The 25,650-nt window shown below is 35.3% G+C and overlaps 1 protein-coding gene across 1 annotated transcript in view; it reads right to left on the bottom strand.

Annotated features, from left to right (window-relative positions):
• Positions 1-25,650, bottom strand: part of NEK10 (NIMA related kinase 10) — a 100,672-nt gene that overhangs the window by 20,718 nt on the left and 54,304 nt on the right. The window contains 7 exon segments of the mRNA XM_039569296.1: positions 441-487; positions 490-550; positions 3,624-3,724; positions 6,512-6,549; positions 8,458-8,530; positions 15,374-15,460; positions 15,549-15,724. Coding sequence (XP_039425230.1) covers positions 441-487; positions 490-550; positions 3,624-3,724; positions 6,512-6,549; positions 8,458-8,530; positions 15,374-15,460; positions 15,549-15,724 — 583 coding nt within the window.

Genomic DNA, 25,650 nt, shown 5'->3' with positions numbered 1-25,650 from the left:
GCACGAAACTGATAGCTCAGAAAGAAGCATCTTTAACTACCTTTCTAATGTACTACCAATGTGCCACCTTCCAGGAAGTTTTAGAATCTCAGGTTTATTATTACAGAAGCAAAGGGAGGATCCAGCATTTGGGGTCATCTGTTTTGTAGCAAACAATGACATAGAAGCTTCCATAATTCAGTGGAAGTAGGTGATAATCAAATCACAGAGGAAAATTATGTGTATGATAATAAGTCACCACAGTCATCAAATTCTAGGTACAATAATATATCTAAAAACTGCTTTATCATCAATTAATAAATGAAATATCTTAGCTTCAGTTTCCCACACTACACAGATGCCAAGGAAGTACACTTATATTTTTGTGCTACTAATATCAATACATGATTGAATAGAAAGAGAGACAAACTTGGCCACAAGTAGTAAATGGTATACCACACCTTTTTGATTTCTGATTTCAGATTACAAGGATTGCTCTGCTGACTGAGAGGGATTTCTTGAATCTCTCAATGATTCTCCTTTTCAAGTTGCATTGCAAAGCTGGAGGAAGCTACATGAAACAAAGAAACATGTTTCCACCATTCAGTTACGGAGGCCATAAAAATGACCCATTCAGAAGTGCCATTATTGAAAAATGTAGCTACACTGCAAAAGGAAACATTGATATCTAGTAGCATGGTGAAAAACAACAGTGCAAGACTTGATTTAGTGACATCTTATAATAACGCTCCTTCGTTTGCCCACTTTCTTAGGCTTGGCTTATCATACAACTCAGTTCCTCTAGCCTTGAGGGTAAACATCATTCTAAGCCCACCACTAGTAACACCAGGTTTGCCTCCCTGATCAAAGTGCTAGTATTTGAGACATTTTTCTACAGATGAAGCACATAGAACATTAGACTAGATTTCATGTTGGCTATAAAGAGTCACTCCATCTGAAATGAATGGAATATCAAGAAGCTTAGCCCATCATTCAACGTGCATAGAATGGTTTCAACAGGCTCTTTTAAGGTACTTATGGGTCTTAATACAATTCAGAGCATCCCTTTTGCTCGAAGCTTCCCGAGGGAGGCAATTTACCTTTTACTTGTCTATAAAGCTTAACTGATTCAGTATACTTTTTCCTCCTTTATCTTTTTGGTTGAAAAAGAACACATTTTTCATCTATATTACAAAAAACAAACAAAAAACCAACCAAGCAAAAAACAACACCAAAAACCCAAACAAAACACCCACAAATCCTACTCTATTGTCCTTAAAGTCTTCAATAGAGAGTCCAAAGAACGTGTTTTCCTTTAAAATAATTTTTATGCTCCAACAGTAAATGTACAGTTTCAGCTGTTGGTCACTGCAATGACAACAACCCAGTCTGACAACCATTCTATGGTATGTTACTAGCCTTTTGAAGTTATCTTCTATGCTGATTTTGTATACTTGCTTATACCTGCAGACACTGTTTGAAAAGCTGTGATTTTCTACCATATAGTATACTCTTTACAATCACTTCATTGATGTAAATTTATAAAGTTACACTCCACTAAATACAGGAAGTTTTTGACTACTTAGGGAGGGGCTGACCACTATTTATTCATATTCATACACCGACATAGCACATATTGTAAAGACATTTATCCCTCCGGAACAAATTACTGCTCTTAGACAGCTATAAATCCAGAATGGTTTTTATTGGCCTCACAGGAGTCCCGATTTGCTCTGACAAACCAGGGATCAAAGTCACATGCTAAGCACAAAAGACTTCACCAGACAGCTGGTGGCATACAGATTTTTTTGTTACAGACAGATACAAGTCTTTTTTCATGCAGAAAAGGCCTTACACATCTGCTTTAAGCCAGAAGTTGAATGTTCCTTAGCCTATAAGCAAGTAAAAAAAACGATGCCTTATGAAAGGCCGACAACATATTCTGTGGATAACATACCACTGCAATCAACTGTGTGCAGTCAATGTACCATGGAGATACTGGGATATTCTGAAGGAGAAGTGGTAAAGAACAAGTCCAGTGCTTGAGAAACTTGGAGTTGCCTCAGGCACTAGTGTTCAATTTTAGATTTTGTTTTAATGAAATCAGTTGTCAGATCAGTTAAAAAAAAAAAAAAAAAAAAAAAAAAGCCAAGGATTTACATAATGCTTTTTAAAAAGCTTTCTCTTACATTGTTTTCCAGAGATCACTCTGATTCTTGTTCCCATGGAAACGGAAGGCTGCTGGCAGCCAAGAACTAACAGGCAAAAACTCTCCCTTGCAAACTTCAGTTTAGAACTGTCAGCTGGAATATGTAACAGAGTTTAAAAAAACAGCTATGTATTATAAAAAACACTCGACCTCAGATTTGTAAGAACATAAACAAGTGCAAAAGAGGCATATGGAAACAGTAAACAAGTACAGGTATGGATTCTGGTTTCTCTGAAACCAGAGAAAAGCTGTTGCTACTGCTTCAGTGGTCAATTCTGAGCCAGTTTTTGAGTTGCTGTTAGTTCTTAGTTCTTGAGCATCCACATTACAATAACTCGTATTAATTAGTAGGCCACTTGAGAAAACTTTCTTGAACAGCAAGGATAGGCTCACTAATGAGCAGCTTGGACATACTCCTAACATACCATGTAAGAGCTGAACTGCCTTATTTCTGGTGATAGGAGAAGGATATGATTTCCATTATTTTAAATAATGTTTGTTTCCTTTGTCTCTGATAATTTAATTCTTGTATTACCTGTTTTGATAAGCTTGACAATTAAAAAAAAAAAAAAAAACAAAGCAAAAGAGAGACATGTAAAGCACACTCAAGTTCAGTTATGTTATTCTGTTCTAAATGAAACCAAACAAATTTGGCTGATCAATCTCAAAAGCCCTGAGGTGATAAACATCACATCCCAAATGTAAATACTTCATTTTGGAAAATGAAAATATGTTTATTTAATAATAGCAAATATTGCAAATAGCTGCATGGTAGCCATCTTTCTGCAGAATAAAGAATTTCCTATCACATTTTTAGGTGAGAGTTCAAGGTAGATTTTGTATCAGCTCAGCTCCATTTTTGCTTTGGAATCAGCATGAAATAATTTCAACTCTCTCTCACTACGGAGCAGTTGAACTTAATTTTAAAACAAGTCTTAAATTTGAAAAATATCTGACATTTCAAAACAGTGAACATATTCAGGATTTCATCTATTGCACTAAAACTCCCAAGAAAATATGACTATGAAATTATATTTTAATTATCAATACAAAGTTATTTAGAAACTATTACTACAGAGGAAAGCATTTTATGTACTCTCCATGTCAGTATATGATATTGTCACCTTAAGCAGTCATATTGCTGGTATGACAGAGTGTTGTAAAAATACTTTACTGTACAATCAATTTTTCTGAGGTGAGCCACAGATTTTTTTTTTCATATGACTCAATTATTGCCATCCTCCACATACTAATATTCAAAGTTAGTCTTTATTTAAATGATATATTTTTAAAGCATCCTGCCATCTGCAAAAATGTCAAGTTCTGTTGTTTTTAAAGAACAGTAACTAAATTAGCAGCACTTTGCAGCAACATCATTTTGACAAAAGCAGATTACTAAAAAGTACAGAATGTCAGAAGCAACAGTAATGCATGCTTGAGTGAGGAAGATAATTTTGTGCACCTGAATAAGAATCTGCTGAACAGGGTCACTGATCTGACGCACCTTCCTTTGTGATGCAGCAATTCCTGCCAATGCTGTAGATGACAAGAATAAAATCAGGAGGGCAGCTCATTTTGTTGCCTTAGTATATTAATAACATACAATGCTTAAAACCTGTAGATGTAAATACCAAGTTGAAATGCCTGATTTATTTTCCCAGTAATGCTGGGAACAAGAAAAGCATAATCTAAAACGCTAAAAATTTAGACAATGTAAGTGATAATGTGTTTCAAAAGAAAATCCCTTTCTCTGAATCACTAAATTGCTCTATGAGAAAAGCAGTATTATGTACCTTAACAATTGTTAAAATTTTGTCACATTTATTCAAAAGGATAAATATATGATCAACAGAAATTTCTTAACTGATTTTTTCTTTTTACATAGACTAACACAAATTTGTTTTTTATATATTTTGATGTTATGAAATTTATTGTCATTCTACCCTAAGAATTATAACAACATGTCTGGTATGGGCCATTTCTATGAGGTAAATCCATTCTTGTTTAGGATTTTTAATCTTGTGTATTAAAGTCATACATATTGTCAGGCCCAGAGATTAAATAAAAGCTTATCACCAGACTTCCACTATAAATCACTAAAGAACATTAGTTCACAAAATTATCTTTCCAAGTTGAGTATTAGACCTGGAAGATAAGCAAAGACCCTTGGCCCAAGTATTGAACTTCAGCCAGAAGCCCTGTACCTCTCTTAAATATAATTATCTCAAGCTACACTTCAGAGGCTAATTTAGATCTATATTCTAACATTTACTCTCACAGAAACACCCTGAGGATCGTTAAGTCTTATGTACAAATTTACAACCACAGAAACTTTTGGGTTTTTTTTTTTTCCAAAGTGATCTTGTGTCAAGATTAAAACTTCTACTGAGAGGGTGATGAAATCCAAATAGCAACATTAACTAGTTCACAACAGAATTATTACCACTCTTTTGCTGATGAATTTCTGTGCTGGCTACTGTAACAAGAAAAAAGATATTCACAAGTTGTACTGTCTAAAGACCATCCAGATCTGAACAGTGCTCTCATAGAAATAGAGTGATACAGAAAACATCCTTCTCTACCACAGGGAGACACATTTCTAGTAGGATCAGGAAGATAACATCATTGCTGTTGCTGGGGTTTTTTGTTGCACTGCCTTTTGGCAGATGCCTTGAGAAAGTCAAGTGAAATTCAGTTTCACATGTTTTCCCTAAGTCTTCTCTTAACAATCAGTTAGAGGAGAAGTAGCTTTGCATTTCCTTTGAGTCACTTAAAGAAGAATTGGTAAGTTGGTTCTTCTGCTCAAGGTGACAACTGTTTCAATACTTCTATATTTGAGGCCCCGAAAAATAGTGTGGTCTTGCCATTATAAGCTAGAAGTCTTCAGGTTTTTTTAGGACACTCATAAAACCTTTACTTATTTGAAATCTTACCTTTTTCACTGCTCTCTGTTCTGTGGTATTTGTCTCCTCTTTTCCTGTCAATAGCTTGTATTACAAACTGAAAGTAAATAAATCAGGGCCTTTTCTTTTGTAGGTCTTCAGATTTTTTTTTTCTCTGAATATAAATATGTTTAGAATGATAACAGCAAGGACATAATTTGGATTTTCCTGTTATTCAGCTTAGAGAGTTTTTTCTCTTTTCTAGTATGACAGCAACAATGTGACTTAAAAGTCTAGGAGGACCAGATTTAACATCTACTTGTAGTGTCTGTGTGCTTCAAAGACTTTAGGAATTCCCATGAAGTCCACACATTCCAGACCACTCCAAGTTCCATGTTTGGGGTTTTTTTTTAAATAAAGAAGTACAGCATTATGTGGAGGATGAGGGCACACATGTGTGAACAGGCTGCTGAAGACGACCAAAGCTTTTTAGAGTTTTATCCAAAAGGAAAACATCACTGACAAAAGATAATGCATTTACTCAAATTACTCACAGAATTGAAAATATCAACAAAGGCTGAAGTATTTGCCTGTAGATTGTTATAACTCTCAGACATTATGGTTGGATAGTGAGTTTAAACCGTGTTGTTATTATGATGGCACTCTTCAGTAATCAGCACTGAAACTACAGAAAGCTGACATCAAATTTGGATTCGTACTGCATAATTAAAATTCTTAATACAATGTTTATATTAAAAGCTGTAAAATAGAACTTAGTACAGACAATAAGTACCTTTTTGTGAAGATCAATAGCTCAACTGATCAAAATAATTTTATTTCAAATATTATTTTATTCAGACAATATGCATTCTGAAACCACAGCTTAGCAGCTTACAGTATGTGAAGCTTCTCAATAATAAAGAAAAGTACTTCAAATGGAAAACTTGTTTCATCAATCATGATGTATAAATACATGATAATTTACAAGGGCTCCATGAAATATTCATTTCACAGGAGAAATTTCAATTGCATTCAGCAGAAGTTTAGCCAGGATAATGACCATTAACGTGAGATCTTACTGGTTTACTATCGGAATTCATATTTTTAAGAAGTACCTTAATGGTATTTCAGATAACATATTTGTATGTAAAATGTAATTACCTCTTTTTCTAACATTTAAAGTACAACTATTAGATAAAAACATGCAAAGAGCTATTCCTATGAGATTGCCACCTCATCACAAACACACTATTTTCTTAGTGCAGAACCTGCGGGTGAATGAAAGTACTCTCAAAAGCAGATCAATAGGCATTAAAGATGAAGAAATAAAGAGGAAACACTCTATATGCAACAGGAGAATAATCTGATAATGTTCAAAAACTTGGAAATTGTTTGGTTTAATTTAAGTTAAAGTTTGAATTTCTTGCAAGTACAAAATTACCTGGTCACAGTCTTGATCCAGAACCATCAACATAATCTCTATCATTACAAAAAAAAAAAAGAAAAACGTTTTAATTATGTTTGGCATCAACGACTGTAGAGAAAATATCAGTATTCCCTGACTCCTTCTCATGTTTCCTCTAAAGGAAATCTGTCCAAATTCACCAGTTTACAACTGTGCATTTGTAAGTCACATAAAGGCTGATTTACTCTGCATGTCCAAAATAGGATGACTTCTACTAAATAAAAGTTTCTTTCCCTGCTCAGTACTAGTAAAGTGGGGAAAAAATTGGTTTTTTATCACCAGGATAGCAATATCTCAATGTCAGAAATACAGCTCTACATGTTTCAATGCTAGATCCTTCTCTAAACTCCAGACAAATACTTTCCCAGCCTACAGACTTCACTAGCTGAGATAAGCAATAACAAATGGGTACAGACACTGGGGAATTGAAAGAACTAACATAATGTCCTGATGGATGGCAGCCATGATAGCCCAATATGGAAAGAATTTGTATCTATTTTTGTGGCAGTAGGGAAAGCTACAGTTTCAAGGAGTAGTTACGAAGACAAGGAAATAGTTTCACTAATGATTATGTGAGGGGCAATGTATAGTATAGTATAGTAGCGAATTTCTACAAAGAGAAAGAAAACGTGCTTTCTTCAATGCTCAAGCATGAGGAGGTTGCCGTTACTGACTGCAACGGGACTAAAGATGTAAGGCTAGGAAGTGATAAACTGGATGATGTTATGCTAGGAACCATTCTGATAGCAAAAATAAAATACTTCATTTGAATCAAACAGGGTCTGTGAAGAAACACAGGAAAAGAATCAATGCTATCATTATAAATACTTACCTAGCTACGTCAAAGGTAAAACGAAAAAATTGTTCAGGAGGCAGATGCAGCCAAGAGTGATTTTGAGAGTTTTTTCCAGATATGAGAGGAAAAGCAGAAATAAAGAAACAATTAACAGAATTTGTGAATAAGGGTGGTGCCAAAGACATCATAAAAAATAATGGTCAAGAATGTGTTTGATGCATTACTGAAGAAACAGAAGAAAAAGGAAGACCTTTAGAAGAGGGATGGTGTGACATATTCTGCTTCTGTTTGTTTCCTTTTTGAAGGAAATGAGGTCTCCAAATCCAAGAAATGGGTGTCTGTGTTTATACAGAAGATCTAGAGTTCAAAGGGACAAGACTCTACATTACAACACTACTACAATATACACTATCAAATACATAAGCACATTTTTCTATAGAAAAACACCTGCTTAAAAACACAAAACCAGAATTTGGCTAACTAATAACAGTTTAAGCTTAAGTAGCAAGCATGTAAAGCTTTTGTGTGCAAACACCCTCTAACAATATCCTGAAGCAGACTAAGTGCCATAGGCTGAGATAAAATGAAGCTGTAAATGTAACCAAGGACATGTTTCACAAAGGCAATTGCAGAACTGTTCCACTGTGAAACAACCAACTGGAATTGATCGTAACAGTGATCAATTATATAATTTATATTAAAATCACAAATCACAGCTACCTTAAAACTTCATTTAATTATACCTGAAACAAACACATAAATATTATCTCCTGTTTAAAAAAAAAAAAAAAAACAAAAAACAAAACACGCATGTTAATATCTTCTATTCCCAGACATGGTATTAAAATAACTTTTAGAAAACAGCCTTAAACAAACTCCAAAGCCCCACTTGACTGTCAAGTTGCTGTTTGATGTATCAAAGATTTTCTTGCATCATAACTACAATCTCATCCCCACACAGTATTTTAATAAACAATTTCAGAATTTCACAGAAAGTAACAACATATGCTGGCTAGATGTCCACAGAATATGTACCTGGATTTGCATTAAATTCTTACAGTTACTGCTACCACTGTAGATGCAACATTGTCTCTAGTCTGGATAAAGAGATAAAATATTTGCTCACTTTCTCAGAGGACCTTTGATGGTCCACCAGAGCTTTACTGTCACCATTCCATTAGCTAGCATTCCATTAGCAGCTGTATGCAATAACACATGCAATACCTTACTTCCTAAATAATCCTACTGAAGTCAAGACCTTGAAGACAGCAGTATGACCAGTTATTGGTCGAACATCTAATCAGCAATGAAACTGAATGTAAACATTGAAATAATTTATTGCATACTGCCAAAAAATTTGTAGAAGGAAAGGTAATGTTTGATGATATCTATTATTTAGGTACTTGGAAAGCATTGCCTTAAAGCAAATACTAGTCTTAAGCATTTGTCTTAAATCACTCCTGTAAAACCATTCTTTTCATGGTAATTTGAGACCACTCTGGTATCTCATTTTGATTGAGTGTATGTTTAATGAAAAGATAATTCTGCTAACTGAAAGTCTGAGTAGCAAGATTAGGATATGCTTACAATTTTTTTTTTTTACAATTAATGTATTTTAATAAAACACCTGCATCTTTGTCTACATGAGATTTTTTTCCACACTAGTAACATCAAAAACATCATCACTAAACAAAAACAGAGGCATCTAATCACTCAAACACCAGATAAGAAAAAAAAGATTTTATGTCAAACTTAAAGTAGTTTTCCCATTGTTGGTCTTGTTACAGCAGTTATATCAGTTCTAGAGCAACTGTAGAGCAAACATTTCTGGGAGTCTTCAATCTTTTCGTGTTCAAACATACTTTTGTGTTGGACTCTGAAATGTTTTTCCTACTTTTCTGAGATCCTCTGAATTTGAAAAAAAAACCTGAAGGAGGCTTTCATCTGTCAGACTGAGTTCACTTTAAAACCAAAAGAAATTATACATCTTTAGGCCAAATCTGTCTCCTTAAAAAGAAGACACACAGAGAGAGAATGAAAGAAAAAGAAACAATATTTTACTCCTTGCTGATGCTTTATCAAAACAGATACCAAAATTCTGTGGTAGCTAGCACAAAAGACTATTTGATAAGAGCAGCTGAATTACATAATAGCAAATACACTAGGCCCTCATAGAAGCAAAAGTTCTTCAATTAACTTTGCTAATGAGACAGAAAAATAGAAAAAGAGAGTGCCCACTGCCTATAAAGTGAAGGAAATGAAAAATATTATTGCTCCTATTCAGGGAACAGATATTTTACCTGCTTAGGATGCAGACACAATAACACAAATACAAAAGTAGAAGCTCTGAGTGAACGTGAATCATGCTGCTTTGGGGTAAGGATTTTGAGTTACAACCTCCGACACTCTGTCACAACAAATATCATAATATATCATGTGAATATATGCAAGAAAATCTGTAACAAAAGCCACTTGGCTAAGTGTGAACACCGCTGTTGGCTAGAATTTTATAAAAAAACCATCCCCTTTCCAAGTATTCATACACAAAATTGGGTTTGAAATACTGTACCCTTTGGCTGTTTCGAATAAATGGTCTCTCATCAGTAAAGGGCTCATATCCAAATTTGCTTGATCAGTTTGATGACTCACCACATTTGACTTGCTAATCTGCCATCTTATGAGTGTATTTACAAGTGCATGATACTTCACACCAAAGAGTCTGTCTCAACACTCACTGTACACGGCAGAGATGCAATATCTTCTGATTCATACGCTAAAGTTAGGAAAATACTTATCAATGCTAGAAACCAAAACCCCAAAGAAATCATGATGCAGAAAACCAGTAAACAATAGCAAACATCCTTTAGACCCACTGAGCAGCTAGATCTGAGAAAGGAGTCTCATTATATTACTCACTATGAAAACACAGGAAAATAATTTACTTAATAACTAAACACAAGGAGATTCAAACATGTAAAAATCATGGTAACAAACACACTCACACATGTATCCACACACTTAGGGAACACTAATGACTTTATTGATAATCCCTAGTCTTCTGTGTATGAGTTATGCTAATCATACAAAGCCAGACAGAGAGTAAGAAACAGCACTGATGTGTGGGCAAGTTAACTCACATAAATCACGGAGCACATCGTGTATCCTGATGTCCAGCTCACGGTTACCTGGACCACATTTCCTTTTACCATGGCTACTCCTTTGACATGGATAGGAAGAGCAAGGCAATATGTTTTGTTCAAATGCCTTGCAACGGGGCATTTTTCAGCTCAAGACGATCTCAAGGAAAATGAAATACAAACCCTCCATCTCTTTCCTGTTTTGTGCCCACTCTTGTTAGAATGTGAAAGACTCACAAAAGCCAAAACTTTTAATTCTCATCAGCCTCCCTGTTCTGAATAGCTCTATGAAGATTCCTTGAGGACATAAAAAAAATGTATCAAATGAGGCATAAAGAATTTCCCTGACTGCTACTTTGGTCTTTAACAGCTGATGTAATTAGAGCAACTTCTAAGACTTTAACTTCTTAATGTGCATTGACATCAGTAAAAATCATACAGAAAGATTTTAATATGAAGTTTAGTGTTCTGCTCTTGCAGGCACCTAAACAGGCAATTTCAAGGAAAGAGCTCATAACATGATATGAGATCAGAAAAACCTGAGAAGATAGTAACTTTTGCTTTGGCTTTAACTTTCACTTCAATGGTATCTAAAAAACCAAAAATCTCTGAAAACCTTTCCAAGTTTGATCAGACTGGCAGGAAAATTGAATCAAAATGTTGTATTAGCAGAAAACTTCAATACATGTCCTTTAATGAAATGGAAGCAAAGGGAGTGGTTTTTTGGATGACAGCTCAATGATCTTTTTAGGAGAAAGGTTAAAATACCTTTATTTATTCAAAATACTCTTAGTAAGCTGCCCTTCAAATCACTGTACACTGGAATGGACAATCCCAACCAGGTTAATTAAGCTGTTTTGCACAGCAAACAGCAAAGGTTTTTTTTCTTGCTAGCAGTGACTCCATGTACAGCAACAGAAGTTGACATAAACATATTTTGAACTTAACTCAGGCATCATACAGGAAAACCAGGTCTTGGCTGATGTCTTCAACAAAATCCCATTAGCCCGAGGTCTCAAGAGAAATCTGAATCTTAGACAACTCAGGAAAAGTAAACCTACAAAACACTAAGATCTCCAAAGTTCTTCACAAACAGTCCATTCTGCAAATGATGGGTTTCTTGGTGCAATAATAATTTTCAAGAAATTCCCTAACTTTCTCGTCACAATCTGAAACCAGAAAACCATATATAGCAGATGTCAGACAATCTTATTCCAAAAGCTTACCAAACTGTCTAGTCATCTTACTAAAGAAGAAATGTCATCTCAAATCACCAAATCCATCAAATACAACCAGTCTGAATTTAAAAAAAAAAAAAAAAAAGAAGGCTCAGCTTTGTGACCACAGAACTTTCAAGATATAAGGTAGCTGCCTACAATGTAGCCCAAATTACGGGCTCCAGAAAACAAATGACATTACTGAATGGGGGTTTATTTCATACAGTGTTTGCTGCTGTCCTCAAAAGTAGTTAAATTTGGAGCTAAGTGATGACCTAAACTCACGACCTAAATGATGAGCCAAATCTCTTGCTACATATTACATGCAGAGTTCCTATTTTGAGAGGATCCTAGTTCTAGAAATCCCCAATTATTCAACTGGATAAGAGCATTACCTGCACAAGACTCAAGTCGTGGCACTGTGCAAACCAGTTGCATTTCTCAAAGAAAGATGTAGGAGACCGTTTTAGAGTTACATCACTAGAATATTGTTCAGGCAGATCTGTGGTGTCTTCATTACATGGTAACTTTGAATACTATTGAGTTGCAGAAATTCAGGAAAGGAATCCTGAATATCAATGTCTTTGCTCATTGGTCACAAGATATGTAAGTGTAGAGATTCCTCCAAATATTGGAAACATAAATTAAATTATGAAGTTAGAGAAAAACTTTTAAGCAAGATACAGCAGAGCAACAGGACCATGTTTTGAGACTTCTTAATCTCCCGAAAGGGCTGAGCAACTCAGAAAAGAATCTATTGCATGCTTCCTCTTTATTGGGAGGAAGTCTTGCCCTTTACAAGACAAGTACATAAAGCCCTTGGACCAGGGTTTTCCAATAACATGTTTTACACAGAACTGTCTTTCAGTGTATTTAGGACACCATCCTGATTGTGGTGTAAATGCACATGATTAAGGGAAATAAAAAATATTGTCCAAAAGAGCATTCCCAGACAAAGAGTAAATTTTTAACTCTCACCCAACTGACACACTAGCTCAACTGGACTACTATGCATTAAGACATATTACATATCTTCCTGCTATTTGCTTTTACTAACAGAAGTGAAGGTATGGTTACACTGTAAACCAAATGCAAGTAAGAACTCTTTAATATGACTAAGCTAAGGTAAAGTTGGGAACCTTGTAATTTTAAACTAAGAAAAAAAGTGCAACTTATAAACTGTTACCATCCCATCACTCTTCACAGATTTTTGACTCAGTATGTCCTTATCCTCTGACAATCTTTATAATTTGAAATTATAATGACTTCAGAAAAAGAAAAATGCATCTGTCATTGCTGCCTCTATGCTTTGAAATGAGCAGAATCTTGTTCCTGTAGGATTAATGATTTCAAGTACCAGGAACAACTATTCCAGAATCTACACGCCCTGCACTTGGCAATCTTGGAAGTTGTTAAAGGAGCTGGTCTTGTAGAAATACATTGTCTAGTCTAAGAAGAATAATCCTTTTCTTAAAGCATAATTGAAAAACACTGAGTATGCAAAAGCATTAAAAATATTATGACAATATCGGACTATAAAAAAAAGCTTACTCCTATTACACTGACAAATCCATACCAGCTTCTGTGCTACTGAACAGCTCAGCATATCACACCTTTTTATAAAATAGCACCCTAGCTTTAAATTAGAATGATCACGTTTTCTCTGAGAATGATGTGATGACAGCACGATTAGACAAATCCTTTCATGATCCCCATCAATATACCTGAAACTAAAACCCTCATCTTCACGTTAGCAGTTTCCAAGTTAGCTGGATCAAAGTTGGTCACATTTTTCCCCTGTAATGCTGACATGCTTGACAAAACCATTGCTGATAATTCAAACTCTGTTAGCCACTTATTTATTAATGAATGGAGCATATCTCAAGCAATACCCAATTGTCCTGAATTTATAATTATTTTTTAAAGCTATCTTTTCTTTACCCCTGAAAAGTCGAAACATTTGCCAGCATCATTTACAACTGATCTATAACACTGAACTCAGCATTAAGTAGAAACTACAGGTGATCTAAGAATGTAAGACTGCAGAGTTATTTTTCTGAAAAAGCAGTCCTGAAGTATCTATATAATAATTAGACTGTGCTGGGAGAAAAATAGATAATGACTTTTAAAATGCTGATTAAAGTCACGGGGACTGATAGGAACTGACTGTATCTTTCCACTTAAAATATTTAATTAAAACTATCACAATATGGCACGGTAATATTGAAATATTAGGAAAAGCTGATATTTTGTTAATGTCTAAATCTTGACGAAGAACAATTAACTACAAGGAAATCATTACCACTAATGCTTTGGGTGTGGCAAGTCACAAACTACAAAAAGGCTTCAAATCTCTGTCTACAATGCTGAACTAGCCCACAAAGAATTGCATTCCTGTGAGATACACAACGTGTTATTCTTCAGTATAAACACAAAATAGAGCCTTGTCTCTGCAAGCTGCTTTTTCTTAAGGGCTTCATTCTATGCAGTCCCTTCCCGTTGTTATTCAAGGCTTCCCTGTATCCCGTAGCCTTCCCCTGTTACTCCCTTAGCACAAGAAAGTGACCAAAAAAAAGTGCTTTTTAAAATTATTATCTTTTAAAGAAACTTTGATAATAATCTCAGGGCGGGCTAGCCACAGGTCCTCCAGCCTTCAGAATGGCAGGCTATCCAGTTACAATTAGCAAGTCATTTTAATGAATTTGAAGTAGAACTATCAAATCATCTATTTGCCCTGCAATAATGGCTAGACATTTCAATAAAAAGAGGCCATATTTCTTCAGTACCTGTGCCAAAACAGGAAAGAAAATCCAGCCACCAAATAGGATTACAAACAGATAAAGTAATGTTATTCTAGGTATTTTGAAGCCTGGGACCTTGCAGCAATAATGTTTGTTAATCAGACAACTACATTCTTCCCTGTACCTTTTAAAAGTACATTTTACATCTCCCACGTATTTTATGAATGGAAATCCTAAATTTTGCTTAACTGAACATCCACCTCTATTTTTTTCTAGTATAAAATGTACTTTGATTTTCTCTAATCAGAATCCCATTGCATTTAATAGGTAGATCATGATAGCTCACAATCTAGCAAGTAACTCAGTGGTTACAGCTGGGGTTTTTTGTTTTCTTTTTTTTCTTTAGATTTTCAAATTGGAAATATAATCCCAAAAAGCTGTTACTTAAGATAACACACAACAAATAGGTGCTTTCCTATTTGATTACCATAAATAACTACAGGCAGAATTAATGCTGTGTTTTGTCACATAATTCTGCCCTAATTAAAATCCACACAATTCCCTCAATTCAATTCAGTCAATTCTTCCAGACAGCTAAAGCTTGCCTCTTTCAACTTTCTTTTTCACACTCTTCCATCTGTTTCTTATCAATATTAGTCATCTTATGCTTAAATTTAAAACCACCTTCTTTTTCAAGGAGCCCAGTAATATTCCAGCTTTCTTCATAGCTGCTACTGCAAAATATGGGAAAAGGCTACACAAAGTCTTGGTGATACCAAATGTGTTAAACTGGACAGGGCTGTCACAGAGGCAGAGCTATTTTCTTTACTTAGGTAACACAACAGATTGTGAACTTGCGACAAATAATGAAATACCCTCATATATTGGACAAAACAACTGTTTTACTGTTAGAAAGTGATGTGCACTTCATTCTTAAAGAATCTTACCAATAGCAGACTCTTTCAAATTACTTGAACTGGAGCTGCTTGAGTTATCCACTATGTCCATCTCATTGTCTAATTCAGAGAAAATACCTGCACATAAAAATGAAAGGAAAGAAGCTTTTAACCCACCTCTAACCAGCATGATAGCACCCCTGATGCTTCTTTTGCTAATGGCTACCTTTCTCCATAGTCCTGTGACCTTCTACTGGGATTGCTTCATATGTTCTTTCCTCATCTTTTCCATGTGCAGACTGACAACTGTCAACTGGAAGGTCAATATTCTCTGAAAATTCACTTTTGCAACTGGCTGCTCCACTGCTGCTATTATCCAGACTCAACTTCTCGTAATTTTTTCTGACAAGAAAGAACAAAAAGGAAATGTTGGATATTGTCCTTTTCCAGCACTCACTAGAAAATCCAAAAATTGAAGTGTCACTTGTGCATACACATATAAAACTAGACTTAGCTGTTAGTCCAGGACTGCACAGTACCTGGTTCAGTCACTGATTCTAAATGTAGAGCAAGACTTTCAAACTCTGAAACTAAACAATTTATTTCTATCCTTTACATATACGGTTTTGTTCTTAATGACAGTCTTTTCACAACAAGCACTGAGAGTGAGAAAAATGAAACAAATGACAGAGCAGAAGCAAACGCTGAACAAAGGAAAAATAACAGACTGGACAAAGGCAGGAACAAGCATTGGTAGATTTGCTGTCTTCCACCTTAGATACAAACAGCAGTCCAGTTCTGGACAATGCAAAACCTGCATTAACAGTCAAGATAGCAGTAAAATATGAAGTCAGCTTGATATGATGTGATGCCAGAGAGACACCAAGGCTGAAATGACCAAATTCTGACTGGCATTATCAAAGCAGAGCTAAGAAAATCAAAACATGGAATATCAATTATTTGCCTGTAACATTTAAGTGTCGCATCTTGTTTGTAGCATAGGGTTCTTTAATGAATATAAAATTCTGCCTCTGCTGCTGTTGATGTTTATAGTTTTTCTGGAAAGAATAGAAATCCCCAATCCCAGTTATTGCTTCTATTTAAATGGAACGTATTTTAAAGGAAGACTTTTTATGATCTCTTATTGTTCCACATCTTCACTTATTATTTCTGTTATTTCTGTTGTATGTAAATAAATTCATGTTTCTTTTTACTCTATCTTGTCAAAGTAAAGCATGATAAAGGAAGAAAGAGATAAATTATATAAATATATCAGATTAAACAAACTAGCATCTTTAATATTAAAGTAATTTCAGGAGATAATACATTCCTAAATACTTATATTCTTACCAATTCTGTATAAGACAATTTGTCCTGTATCTAACATTCTTTCCAAGTTTTTCCCATGAAGTATTTTGACTTTATCAGGACACAACAGAGTGAATGCACTAGAAATCCTTTCTTCTCAGAAACTTTACTGCATCCCTGAGCACTGACTACACAGACCACTGCCTGCATAATGGTCTGCTTCAACTACTTCCCCATCCTTTGTTCTATTCCCAAATTCCTAACTTAACAAGCCAAGAGATGGCTTGTCAAGATTTTCCCTTTAAATTCAGGTGGGAAAAGGTCATTTTATACTTCAGTACTGGACTGAGGTTATGTCCAAGACACCACAATAGCAGTGACTGCAGTGTAGCACGGCATGAAAACCACTAACAATGACTCTCAAACTTACTTTAAGAGAGCACTCCAGTCCTGGCACACATGAACACACTTCTTGTGCCCTGAACAGTCAGTCCACAGTTACTGAAGAGAACCAGTTCACTTGTTCCCCATCAAAGGAATCAAAGTAAAGAGAGAGACAGGTCAAACTGCATGGACATTTCAAACTTAAACCTCCTTTCAACATTTTCAGTATTGAACCTCATACTCAAAAGACTACTTGTTAACAACAACTTGTAAATCAGGTGGAGCTGATGGGGAAAAAAAAAAAGATCAAAAAGAGACCTGATACCAACTGGTGCCAGACCTCACTGCCCATCAAGAAAGGAAACCTGTTGGAAATGTCTGAACTGAACTCCATAAAACTCACGCTAAAATAATTGGCAGGCCTGCTATAGAAACTGTTCAAAGATCAGTGAAACATATCCTAGAGCGTTAAAGCAGTTATATAAACTGTAAAGCTATAATCTGACCATAAATAAAGCCTGATCCATTTACATAATAGCTGAACATAGAAAACTACAGTATTTCATTACTAATCTGAGAGTAATGAATACATTTTCTGTGACATGCTTTACTCCACCTAAAAAATAGCTAATAATTTTCAAAAGCAATATTATATACTGTTTTTTCTCTTCTGAGTAGGACAACTGGCTGATTTAGAAGAACAAAAGTACCCTGACTAGAAGAGGCTGGGATGCAAGTTCAATGTCACTTTTGCTCACCATAGGAGAGGAACCAAAAGGACCTACCTAAGGATATAAGGATATAAAGAACATAATTTTTTGAGAAGGTCATGGAGAAAAGTGCTCTCCAACACATTGAAACAATCATTTTCATATGCCTTGAAGTCTCAGAGAGACTTCTTTCAGATAAGGAGAAAAACAGATACTTACCTTTCAAAGAAATCTATGAAACCGGAATATTCAAAATATCTCAAACATTTAAAAAGGAGTTGGGTTGATATTTATTCATTTGAACTGTGCTCATACCTACACTTGATTCTAGAGTCCAGTATTTTACAAATCTTTCTGAAGTCTCCATCAGCTGATCCAGTTTATTTTCCCATTATCCTTATAAAGTAGTACCTCAGTTTCCCCATTCTTCAGACTGATTGTTAAAACAAATTCTGCCTTCTTGTATAAAAAACAAAGTTCAAAAGGAAAGATAAGGGAAGAAGTCCCCCTACAAAAAATGTTCAAATTATGAACCAATTACCATTTTTTTCCAGCATTCATCTACCTTTATTAATGAGCAAAAGCACCTCTGGAAATTTGTGTCCCAGCCACGAAGAAAACTTCTTCTGTCTTCAATCATATCCTGTATACTCGTACTGTCTATCTCTTCATTGGTAACCATCGATACTGTAAAATTGAGATATACTTTGGTTTTGGAAAAGCAAAACCTAAATTGTTGGGTTTGAGTTCCAACAGGAATCTAAAAGTCTCTAGGAAAAAAAAGTAGGCTTAAATAAAATAAAGATACTCATCTTTTGTTTAGCTTTGTCATACTGCTGTCCAAAAGAATTAACTTTTCTGTCTTCATGAAATATAGAGCTCTCTTGTGGCATTTGCAAACAGTGTTTAATTAATCTTCTTTATTAGAGACATTTACAATTACACCATTATGCTAGTCAATTGAATTTCTATTTAAAAAAAAAAAAAAAAGACAACCTATTTCCACTTGTAAACTGTTCATAAAACCCTAAAGTTACCAATAAAATAAGTAATAACTAACGTGAAATTAATTGTCAGGGAAAAAAACCAGGCTAAACCAATATATCTTTTTCAGTAAGGGGGTAACATCTCTTGTGCATTAGGAAGAGGTAGATGTTACATATGCAGGTTTTAGTAAGGCTTTTGACAATTTTTTTCATGACATCTTAGAAGAAAGCTAGAGAAGTGTAACCTAGACAAAGTCACGATCAGTTGGCTGAGTAATCGACCATAAAAATTGTACTCAACTTGGTAACTGCTTTAAGTGTTTCTTAAACTGAAAATGGGTAGCAAGCACAATTTATCAGGCTCCTTTTTGACCTTGTTGCAAAACCACTCAATGTTGTCACTGAATTACAATGATAATCTGCATAATGGGTAGATAGAGTGCCTATTAAAGGTGCCCAGGCTGTGATACATTCACATCATATATCATACTGCAGCATATGCATCAAACACAGAGTTGTGTCAATGAAAGTGACAATTGGTGTCAAAGAAGGTTGTGAGAAACTGGGCAAACTAAAAGAACTGATGGAGTTTAAATAGGGAAAACGCAAAGTTCTATAAGCAAGGAGAAACAACCATACAAATGCACAGACTAGAGAGGGACAGGTGACAGAAGCTCTGCAGCAAAATATATAGGGATTTTGCTGGACCAGAAACAGAATATGACGCTACAATACCATGCTGTTATGAAAAGGCAGACATGATACTGGATATATAAAGGAAAGAATAATTCTGAAGATTTGCGTATTGTTTCTACTTGGTACCAATAAGATTCTCAGTTGGAGTAACTAGGTCCAATTTTGAACACTACACTTAAAATCATGTCAAGTCATGTTAAAATCATGTTTTAAGTCATGTTCTGTAGATGTCTGATTATTCTCATTTCTTTCCTTCTCGGTCTCCACATTTTTTATTATTCAGCTAAAATTAAATCTAAAAAAAGAAAAGAAAAAGCCACAGGGTGGGGATACAACAAATTAGAGAACTTTTACCTATTTCCACTGTGGGGAGGAAATTTTCAGTAATTAATTGTTTAACTATTGCATCTATCTGGGATCCTGCAAAGAGAAATATGTGTCCTGGGTTGCAGTGTGTTCTATTACCATCCTCAGGAGCTGTTGAAATCAGGTGGGGCAGTGTTTCCTTGCCTCCTCCCCCCAGACTATCTTTCTGTTAATGGCCCATCATTGTCCTGCCGCATGACTCAGAGATAACTCCCTCCAGACTATCTTCTGTTAATGAGCCTAATCAACACTTGGCCTCATGACTCATCACCCCATTGTGAGATGCTCCACCCAGAGGGAGGAACCAAGCATCCCATCGTGGATATAATCTGAGACTGAACACCAGAGCCAACCTTCCCCCTGGATTTCCAGAGGACAGGAGCTACATAGCCACCACTGGACCTTCTGAGGAGGAGCAGACCCTTTTCTACAGGATCACCGCTTCGGGAGGACTGCAGCCACCATTCTACCAGACTGCCACCACCACCCTGCCTAACAGGGTGCCAGGTTGTATCCTAACTCTGTCAGTTTAACCCAGTGTTATCCGCCTTTATTTTTTTTTCTTCCCCCCTCCTTTTATTTCCCTATTAAATTGTTATTCTGACTTGGTATCTCCCACTAGTTTGTTTTCAAACTAGTACAATGTGTTCATACACTATGTAACAGGTTTGAATGTGCTCAGCAAACAGTTTTTGGGGATATTCTGCACTCAGTGCTATCAGAACCCTTATATGACATTTAAGATTGGGTCTGAAAATTTCAAGCATCATACACTTCCCATATATGCACAAGCATATGTCCATCTAATATCTCCTGGAAACCAGACATACATAAAGTATATACTCTTTCAAGCAAAGAACAAAATTTTCTGCAAGCATCAGACTAACTGCAGATGTGGTCTTCATATGGAAAAAAAAAAAAAAGAGTCAATCAGACATGTGATTCCTGATGGTAAAGACAGTTTTTGGATTTCTGCTGTTTCCAAACTGTTTCTATAACATGACGTTTTTAGGACTGACTGGTCAAATATCTGTCAGGAGCGACAGGTAACTCTATGGCTTGGAAATGGACAAGATAATCTCTGACAACTCTTCCTCCTTTACATTCTGCAATGCTGTTAAAAATTTTTGATGCACTAACAAATTAAGCTGAATTAAGCATGTCATGGATTTGTCCTTAAGAGTTCAATAATACATTTTCACAGGTACTAACTTGGTTGTGGTGACTATTTTCTATTCTGCAACTCTTAAAAAAAATTATACCTGCAAAACAGTTTTTGCATTGTCACTTTACTCTCCGAACACAAACAGTAAAAATGTAAAATGGTTACTTTCTTTTTATCACACCAACATTTTTAACATTTAGACACAAATTCTAGTACCTGCTACATAAACAGCAGAAGAGAATGGTGTCAGAAAAAAAAAAAAAATCAATGGAGCCAAAGGCGGAAGAATAAGAAAACAATTTGTGGAATGCTAAGTCTTCACGACATTCCTGAGTCCTCTCTCATTTCCAAAGGGATATGTATGCAGCAGTGCACAGTTACGATCATCCATACTTTTATATAAAAATCTAATAAATTTTAATGATAATTTTAAGAAAAATATTTTAAAATTCTAGCCTAGCATAATTACTGGAATATATTTCTGAAATATTAATAACCTGTTGCATGGTAGGTGTTTTAAAGCCAAGCATACTCACTGCTTTAACCAATACTAAAACAATTGCTGCATACATACACAGTTGTTCTAAGAAAGAAAATCTTTTATGCACTGAATGGCACAAAATCTATTTCTAAACACAAAGGAAAAGGAAATTAAAATGAACATTAATCCAATCTTTATGTCTTTTTCTGAGTTAACAAAAAAACTTGATTAATTCAAATCGAATTGCTAATTAAGTACTACTTTGTAATGCATGTGGTGATGCTTAGAAACTAACATGATTATTAGCACAACAATTGCCAGCAGAGCAGAACTGAATTTGGTCATGGGGGAAATGACTGGGTGAAAAAGCAGTTAGATTATGTTGTGTTTCTTTGTCTTTCATACAGCTGTGATCCTCATCTCTTCTAAAAATTGGAGGAAAGGAACAGCTGCTTTGAATTACAAGAATTGCCAGTACCCTGCAGGGTTACAAATGTATGGTTTCTTCAGCCATGATCTTTAATCCTTCCCCCTTTGGCCACACATTCCTGGGGATGAAGAAAACAACTGCGATAAAGATAATCCCTTCCTGTGGGTGAAGAAGAGTGAGAACAGTAACATGCTCTATTTACAGATATTAGCACGGAGTGCTTCACAATTATTTACATTAGGGTCTTTGTGACAGAAGGGACATAAAAAGAAATCCCAATGTTTCTTGAGAGTTTAGATACATCATTCATGTTTCTAAACCAATACAGAAAAGACAAAGTACGATCAAGCCAATCATCTAGAAGTGGAGTATGAAGGTTTATGCCACAGATACACCAGGAAACTGCATCAGCTATTTCAGGTTTGGTCAGGTTCTTTAGTTTAAATTTAGTGGTTTAGATATAGTTTGAAAACAGCTACACTGCTTCTTTTACTATTTTCAGCCAACAAATAGTTGAACAGCTTGTGCAGGAGAGAGAGGCAGATTTCCTAGCACAGGCTGTAGCCAAGCTGCCTGCAAGAAGAATAATCAGAGTATGTTTTCCAGCAGCAGCAACCTAGTCCAGTAGCACAATACCTTGATACCTACAGAACTAGCCTGGGAGGGCCAGCGTGGACCTGCAGCTAAAAATCCTATCTGGATGGAAGATGACTCGCTGTGCTCTATATGCCATCTCTCCAGCATGCTGGGTTAGGGAAAGACCAGTTCAAGTGCGAAAACAGGAGAACGCAGAGAGCAGCCTTGCTAATGAGCGTTCTCATGCATTTGAACACTAGGTCAAAGCACTCAGCTAAGGGCAACCTAAATGAACCAGCTCAGACCAAGCACTGTTAATGACTTTTGACTCCAATTAGCCCTGACTAACATGGAATGGGGAGCCACTCCATAGATCAGACTACACTCAGAAAAAAAGGTTGGACCTATTTTTCCCATTGTCTAAGCATTGTAGTCTCCCATTACTCTGTGTAACTGGGAACTTGATCTGAATACATGGATTTGCATACTAAATTTAAAAATGGAATGTGACATTATTGATACAAAAATGAAAATAAGCTTCAATTCCCAAAGAACACAGAGAGGCATAGAGAAAGAATGTGACAGAATATATGTGCCATATGCACAGATCAGAACTACAGAAACTGAGAAAAAGAAGTTGTTCTGACCATCCAGGTAGTCTACCATGTCTGCCCATTTTTGATATATTCTCTGAGAGCAGCAGAAGGTACAAATGTCTCCTATTTTGTTATATTTTTTTAGCTGATGGACTCCAATTATAAAATTTCTGTTGTTCTCTACCACATTCAAAAGACAAGACTGAACTGAATATTCATAATTCTATACTCTTTTAGGTATATTTATATTTTACATTAAAAAATGTGGCAATGAGAAAAAAGTTTAAAATATTTCAGGATATATGCAGTAAAGGAAACAATAATGGATGATGCCCATGTAACAAAACACATATTTCCAAAGTAATAGAAGTGACTTATTTTCACTGCTTTCTAAACAGACAAAATACATTTTTCAAATTTATATACTTCAAAAAAGCAATCAAATTATTGTTTGGCTACATGCTCATCTCTTCAAAGGAAAATATTAGAAAGATAATTTATTAGTTAGATAAACTCCTGTTTTGAGACTCATGTTTGCCTTGGAACACAGAAAACTCAACTTTGACACTGTTCTGTTTGGTGACCTTACACAAACTACCTTTTTCCTCTCCACCTCTTCCTACCTAGAGCATGAAAATAAAATATTGATCACGTTGAAGTGAAAGGTGCAATGTGAGAGAGAATTACTGCCATTTTAGTTACTCGTTTGGGTCCTCTGTTCCCTGTGTTATGTCAGCAACCTTAACCTTTCAGAACTGAACACACTAATTCTATCAAACAGCTGCCACCCCTACATCTGCTTCTATTCTAACATAAACAACAATTTCTATGGAAAACTAGCAAATATAAGAATTTGTGGGGGGAGCTGCTGACGATTCTTTTTACTAGGAATATTTTCAAGCATGGATTTTATGCTGTATGTACCACACAAGCTAACTATACTTCATCATCTACTGACCTGCCTTTCAACTGCCTATTTAACAGCTTCCAAACTAGTCTTAAACTACTTATAAAACAAATTTCACTCTGTCTCCAAAAGATCTCTGTTCTTTAGTTCCATAAACAAGGACAGAGTACAGTCCTTATTCCAGAAACATTCACAGTATGACACAACTGGGATGAAAAAGGAGGCCATAAGCACATTTTAGTAGAAAAAGCAAAGTATAAGCTAGCTGGCTTCAACAAAACATTGAACTACATGGCAGAAACACTGAATTCTCTGACACCATGGAAAAATGACAAATTACTTGGGTGTGGAATTGCTGGGGCCTTGACTAAGATGAATTAGGCTGTCTATATCTCACAGAGCTTTTTATTTCAGGAGCAGCTGCTTGAAATTCTTCCAAGCACTTTTAGTTAGAACATTGCCTTTTTTTTTTCAAAAGGAAAACTTTTCAGTAATAATTATTCTCTTTATTAGAAATCCTTCCACTTTATAAAGTTTCCCTAAATACCAGGAAGAATGAAACAACATGGCTCCTGTTTTTAAGCCCTGTAACATGCCTCTGAAATTTGAAAGATCCTAGCCTGATTTATTCTTATTTACAACAATTTGCAAAGTTAGGTCTCCCACTTCTCATTACTAAGTCTTATTCCTCTCCATTTCTTCAGTGTTCTGGATCTTTGTCAGAACCTCTTGTTCCTTTAATATGCATAATAAAATATCTATTGGAGCGGAACTAGAATTGCAGTGTTTCTTCCTTGAGAAAACTAGCCATTACCACCCAAAATACACAGGCAGTTTTGTAGATAGGTGTATTTTCCAAGTACTTATACAAAACACAAGTATTCTAACTTCTATGTAGAACTATCATTTCAGTCATATCTCACAAATATCTGGATAGGGCACTCTTCTCTCAAAGACACGATAACTGAATCAAAATCCCAAATCTAGCATCTTTCCATCTACAGCACATTTTTTTGCAAATTTCATCACAGTTAGGCAAGAGAATGACTATATCAAGATACAAAAAAAATAGTGACATACAACAAGCTTCCAAAGCTTTAAGTTAAGAAAATTTAAATTAAAAAAACATGGAAAAAAATTGTTTATAGTGTTTTAAGTTACAAATCCTACTCTGTATCCTTCTTTCATCCCAATACCTCTTACATTTCAAAAGGCAGTGGTTTCTTACAGTTTGCTGGAAGGTTTGGCATTCTTTTTACTGAAAAAATGGTGTAATATAAATAATGATCTTAGACTGCTAGGTAAGAAAACTACTGAAAAAAAATTAACTATTTATACAAGTGTTATGTCTGAAAGGTGAAGACTAGCATGTTCGGGACCAAGTGTTCTAAAAAACCTTTTTCCTACACAGAGGTTCTTCAGTACAAACTGCTGGGCCCTGATAACAGGAATCTAAGAGATGCAATATCTGAACAGACAAGAGTGGCTGTGTAAATTATAACTTTATTTTCCAATTATCATAACAATTTTCAAAGGACACTTTTGCTACACAGAAACATTGTCCCTGTATTTTTAAAATAAATTCTCTGAGATCATATATGAGTTTGGTTTATTATGTAAAATACTAATGTACTTCATGAAAGGTGCTTAAAACACAGCCTGAAGCAAATGAAAGAACTGTAAGAAGTATTTCTGCAAAACTGTATCAGAGAGCTAGAAAGCA

The sequence above is a fragment of the Corvus cornix genome, chromosome 2 (assembly GCF_000738735.6).
Source record: "Corvus cornix cornix isolate S_Up_H32 chromosome 2, ASM73873v5, whole genome shotgun sequence".
Classification (NCBI taxonomy): domain Eukaryota; kingdom Metazoa; phylum Chordata; class Aves; order Passeriformes; family Corvidae; genus Corvus; species Corvus cornix.
This window is presented reverse-complemented; position numbering and strand designations above follow the sequence as displayed.